General features: G+C 44.4%; 1 protein-coding gene across 3 annotated transcripts in view; it reads left to right on the top strand.

Annotated features, from left to right (window-relative positions):
- ENOPH1 (enolase-phosphatase 1) overlaps window positions 1-6,440 on the top strand; it is a 35,662-nt gene extending 29,222 nt beyond the window's left edge. For all 3 annotated transcript variants that reach the window (XM_043447628.1, XM_043447630.1, XM_043447629.1), the window contains exons 5-6: window positions 1,906-2,029; window positions 5,350-6,440. In XM_043447628.1, the coding sequence (XP_043303563.1) occupies window positions 1,906-2,029; window positions 5,350-5,489 (264 nt within the window). In that variant the 3' untranslated portion in view covers window positions 5,490-6,440. The remainder of the gene's footprint in view (window positions 1-1,905; window positions 2,030-5,349) is intronic.
- The last annotated feature ends 4,034 nt before the right edge of the window (window positions 6,441-10,474 follow it).

A 10,474-nucleotide genomic window follows, 5' to 3' on the forward strand; every position in this document is an offset into this window, starting at 1 on the left:
AGCTATATATACTTATTTATATATGTATATAGATTGACCTACCTATATATCCATCCACACACACACATTTATCACAGCTGAATAAGACATGAGTTAGCTTGTCAACCAGCTATCTTGTCAGTATTAGAAAATTGTCAGCCTAAAGGAAGGGAAACTGATGGCTTCTTTTGGTTGTTGAAGGTATCAGGTAAGATGTACAATAGTGGCGCATAACTTTGTGGTGGTGGTTTACTCGCTAAGTCGTGCCCAACTCTGGCGACCCCATGTGGGGCAGCCCGCCAGACTCCTCTGTCCATGGGATTTCCAGGAAGGAAATACTGGAGTGGGTTGCCATTTCCTTCGCCAGGGGATCTTCCTGACCCAGGGATGGAACCTGGGTCTCAGAAAAGGACACACAGACTTCTTGAGTGCCTGAGAGGACACGGCAGTTTCCTTTGTTTCTGGTACTTTGGAGACAGATTTTATTTTAGCAGAATCCTCATTCTTCTCGAAGAGAACTGGCCATGTTATTGCACAAAATAACTTAAGGCCATCTTTGAACACTTCTTGTACCTGAGAAAAGTCTGGCTAGCTTTTCTGTCCCACTGTCCCTGCGCCCCCTGGTGGACAGGATGGTCATTGGAAAAGAGAAAAAATGCTGAGTAATTGAATACAGGCCAAACTTAATGTAGCATAATAGTTTACTGAACTAACTATTTTTTAAAAATAAATATTTATTGACCCTTTAGCATACACAGAGAAAGGTTTGGTTGGAGACTGTCACAGTCTCATTTTACTTTCCTTCTTTTCATCTTAATTCTAAATCAAATATTAAATAAAATGCTTTCATTGATAAAACCCTTTCATTGTTTGGTAACTATTCTCCTCTGAATACAGATTTAAGCTTCTTTTCTGCTATCTCTGGTAAAACAATCAGGTGATAGGAGACAGGATGTAATAATTACCTGCTAGGTTCAGTAATGAATACTTTATTCTCCACTTGCTCATTGTGAGACAGACTTGAGAAAGAAAATATGCAAAACCATTCTTAACTTTAAAAATCATAATATTAATATACCTTAATTTCTTTGAGTGATTGTTTTTAGTTTGAGTGTTTTTAGTTAGGCTTATTTTTAGTTTGTGAAAAGTTCTGAAAATATTCAAGAGATCACATTATATAATGTGTATGTGTGCTCAGTCATGTCCAACTCTTTGTAACACCATGGACTGTAGCCCACCAGGCTTTTCTGTCCATGGGACTTCCCGGGCAAGAATACTGGAGCAGGTTGCCATTTCCTCCTCCAGGGGATCTTTCTGACCCAGGGATCGAACCTGCAGTTCCTGCATTGGCAGGTGGATTCTTTACCAGTGAGCTACCTGGGAAGGCTGCCACTATTACTACTCAAAAATGCTAGATAAAATATTGGGTTGGATAGAATTTCAAAATGTTTAATTTAGAAAATCAAAGTTTCTTGGAAGTAAGATAACAGCTTAGTAATGAGGCAGGTTAGAGAAATCCGTTCATGGTGGCATCAAAAGGACAATGTGGAGAACCTTTTCATCAGAGGTAAAACCTAGTCCATAAGTAGTTTGAGTGCATATAGTATTGTAATGGTAGAAAATAGGGCATATATATGTAAAAGACTTTGGATATAAAATTGAAAATGAAAGAAAGCTGAAAAGATTACAGAATGATCTTATATACATTGGATCAGTAGTTTCCTTCTTCCAGATGTTTATTTCTATAAAATCTTACTTTATTTTTTATAGCCTCCACAAAGTTCTCTATGAAGTAGACCTACAGGGAATATTTCTTGAGTGGATGAAGTGACTATGATGGTTATTTCAAAGAAAAGGGATGAGAACCAGAGGGGCTGGGTTGCACATGTGCTCATAGCATCCTTCTTTCCCCTCCTGTGCGTTCAGCTTGTGGATGGTCACTTTGATACCAAGATTGGACACAAGGTGGAGAGTGAGAGTTACCGAAAGATTGCCAGCAGCATCGGCTGTTCAACCAACAACATCTTGTTTCTGACGGATGTTTCCCGAGGTGAGTAATCTGACTTCTTGCATTGTACACTCCAGGTTGGGAGCGGAGCTGGGCACTGGAAACACTTTGCCTTCATAAAGAAGGTTTCCATGGGGAGCCATGCGAAATGAAACAGGTTTCTAAAGGAAACTGCAAATAGATGCTTACGGACAAAACTTGCCCGGTGGTGATCTTGGTAAGAGGTCTAATGCTAAACGGTCATTGACCAGTGTCAAGTCCCACGTGGACAGTGATGACCCAGCTTGGTCGAGAAGCTGGGTTGCTGGTCGAGAGGACTGTGCTAGAGGCAGGGGTGCTTGGGAACTCGGGGTGCATGGAAGGCAGTGGCCCTGCTGCTGAGTGAATGCATCTGAGGAGGGGAGTGTGGAGCACTCTTTTTCGGGGAGGTGACAGTCCTTTCACAGAAGGTGGGAACATAGAAGAGACTGCTCTGCCCCATTTACTTTTCATACTTAAAGTGAAAGTTTGTTAGTCGCTTGGTCGTGTCCAACTCTTTGCGACTCCATGGACTGTAGCCTGCCAGGCTCCTCTGTCCATGGGGATTCTCCAGGCAAGAATAATCGGAGTGGGTTGCCATTCCCTTCTCCAGAGGATTTTCCCGACCCATGGATCAAACCCAGATCTCCTGCATTGCAGGCAGAGTTTTCACCTTCTGAGCCATGAAGGAAGCCTGTCGCCCTTTAATTAATGCATTCTGTTGCTCTGTTTTCCTCAGGTTGAGAAACTACTGGGGATTCTTATTACACCAGATCTGAATTCCAGAGCATGTGTTTCAGATTCTTGCCCTGTTTTGCCCATCTCTCTGACCGCAGACCTGTGTCCTGTCTCCTCCTTCCACTGTTTGCACGTGTATTTTATGTCTGCCTGCAGCGCCTCCTCTCTTGCCAGTTTTCCTTCCTTGAAGTTTCTGATCAAAGCTCACAGTCTGTGCAGAGGAGTCATTTGTTAAATTGCGGGTCCTAATTCAGTAGTTGCACATTGAGGACCTGAGTCATTGCATTTTTAACAAGCTTCCAGGTGATTCCCACACTGCTGGTCCAGGGACCGCTCAGAGCAGCAGTGCTCTGGAGCAGGAGTTGATAGTAGTCTTCTGTAAAGGGCCAGGCAGTAAATATTTTAGGCTTTGCAGGCCATGCAGCTATTCAACTCTGGTCTTTGAAACGCAGAAGCAGCCATAGACAGTATAGAAGTGAGTGGGCCTGGCTGTTTCCAATAAAACTGTTTACAAAGACACGCGGTAGGCTGTCATTTGCTGACTTTCGTTCTAGAGCACAGACCATAGAGCCTAACACATGATTTCAACCTGCAGCTCTGTCACTGGCTAGCTCTCAGTTTCCATGTCTGTAGAATGGGGATGGTAGTGTAAAGCTAATTACCTAAGGGTTGTTGGAAAGATTTAGATAGGAATGAAAACTCCATGAAGACAAGACCTTTGCTTTGTTCCTGTTTCTGGTCCTAGCATAGTACCTGGCACATAGTAGCTGCTAATTTAACACAAGGTATTAGCTATTATCTTTCAGACAGAAACAAAAGGAGCAGGGGATTGTAACCCGAGACATGTTAGAGATATCCCCCGCAATATGTGGCTTACTTGGTTTCATTTGACTAGTCCTGTTTTTTGTTTGTTTGTTTGTTTTGGCTGCGCTGGGTCTTTGTTGCTTTCCTTGGGCTTTCTCTTGTTGCAGAGCACCGGCTCTAGGGTTGCAGGCTCAGTAGTTGAGGCATAGAGCTTAGTTGCCCTCTGCCATGTGGAATCTTGCTGGATCAGGGATCAAGTCCATGTCCCCTGCATTGACAGGCAGATTCTTTACCAGTGGACCACCAGGGAAGTTCTGACTAATCCTGTTTTTATTTCTACCCATCCATGCTATGGGCTTCCCGGGTGGGTCAGATGGTAAAGAATCTGCCTGCCATGTAGGAGACCTGAGTTCGATCCCTGGTTTGGGAAGATCCCCTGGAAGAGGGCATGGCAACCCAGTGCAGTATTCTTGCCTGGAGAATCCCCTGGACAGAGGAGGCTGGCGGGCCGTGGGGTTGGAAAGAGTCGGACATGACTGAGTGACTAACACATCCATGCTGTCACTGATGTTAAAGCACTCCCGGTCCAGTGAGAAGAGAGACAACAGGTAGTGACGGGTCGGGTCACATTGTCCTGTGCACGCTTAGTCACGCCAGTCATGTCCGACTTTCTGCGACCCTACGGACTGTAGCCCTCCAGACTCCTCTGTCCATCGGATTCTCCAGGCAAGCATACTGGAGTGGGTTGCCATTTCCTCCTCCAGGGGATCTTCCCGACCCAGGGAATCAGACCCAGATCTCTAATGTCTCCTGCATTGGCAGGTGGGTTCTTTACCACCAGCGCCACTTGGGATGTGCCTCATATTGTCCCGATGGAACTAAATACACGGAGCACCTAGGATGCTCTAACACAGATGGTGGTGGCTCTAGAAGATAGAATATTTGAGCTGAATTTCAAAGAGTAGGAATCCGCCAGGTGAAAACGGGGGGCAGTCTAGCCAAGGGTTATGACATCTTTGGGCTCCAGGTATAAGTAGGTATTTAGCCTGATTAGATCCTGGGGTTCCATTTGTCCCGTATCTGTTCAATTGGAATTATTCCTGACAGCCTGTCCTCTGGGAAGCAGCTCAGGTCTCTGGAGGACTGATGGGAGGGAATGGAAGAAAGCTGTCGGCAGGACACGGCTCTGTCTTTGTGCGTTCATAAGCGGTTAATAAAGCTCAGGAGTCTAGGATACATCATCTTTCTAGTCTGTCAGTACAGTTACATATTTGAAAAAATGTTTTCTGGAAAAGTTTAAAACAATAATTCCACCCCCATGTGCCTTTTTTTTTTTTTAAAGATTATTTAGTTATTTGTGTTGGGACTTAGTTGCAGCATGTGGGATCTAGTTCCCTGGCCAGGGATCAAGCCCTGGCCCCCTGCATTGGGAGCTTGGAGGCTTAGCCACTGGACCACCAGGGAAGTCCCCACGTGCCTGTTTTTTAGCTTCAATAGTTATAGAATCTGGACTAGATTTCTTTCTTTTTTTAAGTTTTTTTTTTTTTTTAATGTCTTTGTTGAATTTCTTACTATATTGCTTCAGTTTTATTGTGTTGGTTTTTTTGGCCACAAGGCATGTGGGATCTTACTTTCCTTACCAAGGATCGAACCCTCTGCATTGGCAGGCAAAGTCTTAACCCCTGGACCATCAGGGAAGTCCCGAGACTTGTTTCTTGCAGTCCCACCTCCCTCTGATCGCTTGGAAGCAAATCCCAAGCATCCTATTCTGCTGTTTCCGACATATCTTTTGCTTCTCACAGAGGCCAGCGCTGCTGAGGAGGCGGACGTGCATGTGGCCGTGGTGGTAAGACCGGGCAACGCAGGGTTAACTGATGATGAGAAGACCCACTTCAGCCTCATCACATCCTTCAGCGAACTGTACCTGCCTTCCTCAGCCTAGGGGAGGGGCCCCGAGGAGACCAGACTGTCTTCACAGCGCGTCCCTGTCGTCTAGTTTTATTCTAATGGTAAAAGGCATTTGCTAAAAAAATACAGATAAACACACATGGAAGTTTTGTTAAGTGTGTGTATGTTCAGACTTACTTTCACAAGCACATAAGTGGGAAAAAGAATCTCTGTTCAGTGAAAAGGAAACTTATTTTAAAGATGCTCTATATGTAGAAGTTGTTTGGGACCACAACCCTAACCCTTATGGAGGGCAACTTATAGTTGAGAGAAGAAATTATGACTGAACAGGTCAAATGTATTAATGTTTATCAAGTCAAGTATCAAAATAGTTTGGTTTGAGCTGTTTCTCAGAAGCCTTGTTATTATGAAACTAGAAGTTTTTCAAAGACATTCCTAATAATAATTTACTTCCCCTTTTAAATTGTGAGTTTAAGATTACAACAACCTAATTTGAAACTATTAATCTCTATTTACAAATGACAAAGCTATTTGTTTCTGCTCCAGAAGAGAGCAGAGTTGGGAAAGAAAAGGCATGTGAGTCTTGATTAACCAAGTGTCCGCTACTTAAGAAACTTGCTGATCATTGTGGTACCCACAGCAAGCAGTTGCCTTACCAGTGGAAAAGATGCACTAATGTAACAGCTGAAATAGAAATGTGCTTCCTAAGGTTTAACCAAATAGCCCTAATCCTGCCCATTGTTACAGATTTCAGAGTTGCCCAGCTAACTACTTCTTAGCACAGTTTGAGAACATATGTTAATTCCTATTTACTATTAAAAAATAAATGGTTTACTGAAATTTGTCCAAAAGACCTAGAGCCCTGATATCTAATATGAAATGGATGCAAGAAATGTAAATTTTATAACAGCATTATTTATCCTGGTTCAGCCTAATGGGATGGCATGTCAGTTTCATGTGATTAATAAAAGCATTTTCTTCTTCACTCAGTTTTAATGGAAGCTTACTTATTGCCATAAGCAAAAAAGTAGCTGAAGAGAGATTGGATAAATAAGAATTTTAGTTTAGCTTTTGCCTTAATCTTGAGTGTGTGTTTGTGATATGGGTGTTAATGTGTGTATGCATTTTAATAGATGCCAGTAGAAAATCATTGACCATTATTTGAGTTATATATATATATATATATATATATATATATGTAGCCTTAGTAGTTACTATTTCATTTGGATAGTAAACATTCAAGATATAAGTGGATTTCTTAGATTTTTGAGAATCTTATGTTTGAGGTATATAAGATAATGCTTGGAGGAGGCAACTATTCTCCCAATTAATCAAGAAAAATGAATGAATCGTGGAGTAATAATTTTAGTAGCCTTGCAAACAGGAGAGGACAGGGAACATAAAAGATTTTATGTTGATAGTTTCTGTGTTGTAGTAGCTAATTAAGAAATCTAAGGACTGTGAAGATATTATTGTTCAGTCGCTCAGTCCTGTCTGACTCTTTGTGACCCCTTGAACTGCAGCACGCCAGGCCTCCTGTCCTTCACCATCTCCCGGACTACGCTCAAACTCGTGTCCATCGAGTCAGTGATGCCATCCAACCATCTCATCCTCTGTCATCCCCTTCTCCTCTTGCCTTCAGTCTTTCCCAGCTTCAAGGTCTTTGCAAGATATGTGAAGATATAGAAGAGTAGTAAAAGGGAGATGAATGTAAGTAAATCTTAGAAATGGGAGTAATTAGTAAGTGTTAGTAAAGCCACAAATGGTAATAAAGGATGAACTTCATACAGATTCTGAAAAAGCTTATGAGAAGACAAAAGAAAGGGGATGGCTTAATGATAGAGGAACAACTGGAAAAGTCAGGAAGGAATGAGAGAAAGTTATGCACCAGGGACGAGATCAGAAAGAAATGAAAAGGAGAATGCTCAGTTTCTAGCCAGTGGAGAATTGAGCTGGAGAGTATCTTAGTCCCTCTAGGCTGCTATAACAAAATCAGAGAGACTAGGTAGCTTAGAAACAGCACAACTTTATTTTTCACGGTTCTGAAGGCTGGGAAGTCCAAGACCAAGGTGCTGGTGAAGTCATCATCTGGGGAGAGCTTGGGTCTTGCTCTTTTGGGCAGGCCCATGCTCAGTAAATCTTTAATCCAGTTTTCTGCTGACGGGTGGGGCCTGAGGCTGCCCAGTCCTGGAGTCTGCAGTCTCTATGGTCGAGCTGTCATATGATACCTCTATGGTAGAGCTTGGGCTTCCCTTGTGACTCTGCTGGTAAAGAATCCACCAGCAATGTGGGAGACCTGTGTTCAATCCCTGGGTTGGGAAGATCCCCTGGAAAAGGGAAAGGCTACCACTCTGTTGCAGGAAGGGGGACCCCTTCCAGGGCCTGAAGCTGGGCTCTTGTCTAACACTCGGAAATGAATTGTCCGAGGAGACACATGCTGACAAAACAAGAGATTTTATTGGGAAAGGGCACCCGGGTGGAGAGCAGTAGGTAAGGGAACCCAGGAGAACTGCTCTGCCACGTGACTCACAGTCTCGGGTTTTATGGTGATGGGATTAGTTTCCGGGTTGTCTTTGGCCAGTCATTCTAATTCAGAGTCTTTCCTGGTGGCGCACGCATCGCTCAGCCAAGATGGATGCTAGCGAGAGGGATTCTGGGAAGTGGACGGACAGGCAGGGTCTCCTCTCGACCTTTCCTGAACTCTTCTGGCTGGTGGTGGCTTATTAGTTCCGTATTCCTTATCAGGATCTCCTGTCATAAAACAACTCATGCAAATGGTTACTATGGTGCCTGGCCAGGGTGGGCAGTTTCAATCAGTGTGCTTCCCCTAACAACTCCAGTATTCTGGCCTGGAGAATTCCATGAACTGTATAGTCCGTGGGGTCACAAAGAGTCGGACTCTATTGAGCGACTTTCATTTTCATTTTCACTTTTCTTTTGTGGTAGGGCTGATGGCAACCTCCTCCAAGAGGACTTATGCCAACACACTGTGCCTCCCAGGATGGCTGCTGCCAGTGGCCCTGTCCCCGCAGCAGGCCACTGTTGACCCACGCCTCCACAGGAGACTCCTGGACACTCACAGGCAGGTCCGGCTCAGTCTCTTGTGGGGTCACGGCTTCTTTCCTCTGGGTCCTGGTGTGCAGAAGGTTTTCTTTGTGTCCTCCAAGAGTCTCTAGCAGATATGGAGTTTGATTTTAACCTGGCTGTGCCCCCTCCTACTGTCTCGTTGCAGCTTCTCCTTCGTCTTTGGACAGGGGATATCTTTTTTTTGTGGGTTCCAACATCCCCCTGTCGATGGTTGTTCAGCAGCTAGTTGCGATTTTGGTGTTCTCACAGGAGAAGATGAGAAACGAGGGCAGAGGCCTGTTCCCTCGCTGCTGGCTGTCTTTGTCGCTGTCACCGCACGTGGTGGTGGAGGATTTATAAGGACACTAATCCCATTCATGGCCCCAAAGGCCTCTCAAAGGTCCTGCCTCCAATGCACCACCTTGGGGGTTAAACTTCAACGTAAGAATTTGGGGTAGGAAGGGGGAACACAAGCATTCAGTCTGCAGCTAGAAGCATTTACTATGCATAATAAAAAGGGTACTAGATACCGTATTAACACATGTACATGGAATCTAGAAAAATGGTACTGATGAGCCTGTTTGTAAGTCAGGAAGAGAGACGCAGACAGAGAACAGACTTGTGGATGTGGTCGGGGGCAGGGTAGGGTGGGATGACCTGAGGGAGCAGCATTGACGTATATACACTATCACGTGTGAGACAGAGAGCTTGTGGGAAGTGGCTGTATATAACACGGGAGCTCAACGCAGTGCTCTGTGACAACGTGGAGGGGTGGGGTGAGGGGTGGGATGAGGGGTGGGAGTGAACTTCGAGGGGAGGGGACATATGTGTACCTTAGGGCTGATGCTCGTTGTTGTATGGCAGAAACCAGCACAATATTGTAAAGCAATATTGTAAAGTTAAAACATTTTTAAAACGGGTCCCAGAAACACTAATTCATGATGAGTAGTTGAGGATAGAAATAGATTAAAAAATTAAGAGAAAACTGAAATATTAGATTCAGTTTGTCAGCGTGGGCTGGGAATGAAGGGGAAAAAGAAAAGGTGAGTGGGGTCTTTCTGAGGTCCTAAGAAATGCATTCATAATTAATGTGATGGAAAAAGATCTTAGAAGAACTTGAGTTATCAAATAAGCTGGTTCTGAGGAAGAAAAAATGCCTGGAGAGTAGGGAGTGAGCTAGGAGCTGAGTCCAGGTCAAATCATGATCCTTAGTAATAGAAAAAGAAAAATCTCACCTCTGGAATTTCCAGAAAGAGACAAAGGTACTAAATTTGCTAAGCATTTTACCTGCTTCCTTGATAGCTCAGTTGGTCCCCTGCAATGCAGGAGACCCTGGTTCGATTCCTGAGTTAGGAAGATCCCCTGGAGAAGGGATAGGCTGCCCACTCCCATACTCTGGCCTGGGGAATTCCATGGACTGTATAGTTCATGGGGGTCACAAAAAATTGGACTCAACTGACTGACTTTTCCTCTCGCTTTTGCCTGCAGAGATATCAGGGCACAAAGGCCTCTTAAAGCCGTGGCTCTTTTTATTCCTGTTAATCCAGATCTGCCTTGTGTTAATCGCTCAGTCATATCCAATCCCATGGACTCTAGCCCACTAGGCTCCTCTGTCCATGGAATTCTCCAGGCAAGAATACTGGAGTGGGTACCCATTCCTTTCTCCAGGGCATCTTCCTGACCCAGGGATCAAATCCGGGTCTCCCACTTTGCTGACAGATTCTTTACTATCTGAGCCACCAGGGAAGCCTAGTTGTGCTTCCTCCCACAGGAGCACTCACTTTCGATCTTAGGTCGATAAAGTTGGTTTCTTAGAAGAGAAGCCTCCCGCAAAGGGGCTTCTCTAATCTTAGCAGCACTTCTAGGGTAGCAGGGCTTGCTGTTCGGCCTTCTGCAAGGCTGGCTTGAGTTGCTAAGCTTAACTGGTGACTTTTCACCAAGACAGGTGCACGG

Source organism: Cervus canadensis, chromosome 26, assembly GCF_019320065.1.
Source record: "Cervus canadensis isolate Bull #8, Minnesota chromosome 26, ASM1932006v1, whole genome shotgun sequence".
NCBI lineage: Eukaryota > Metazoa > Chordata > Mammalia > Artiodactyla > Cervidae > Cervus > Cervus canadensis.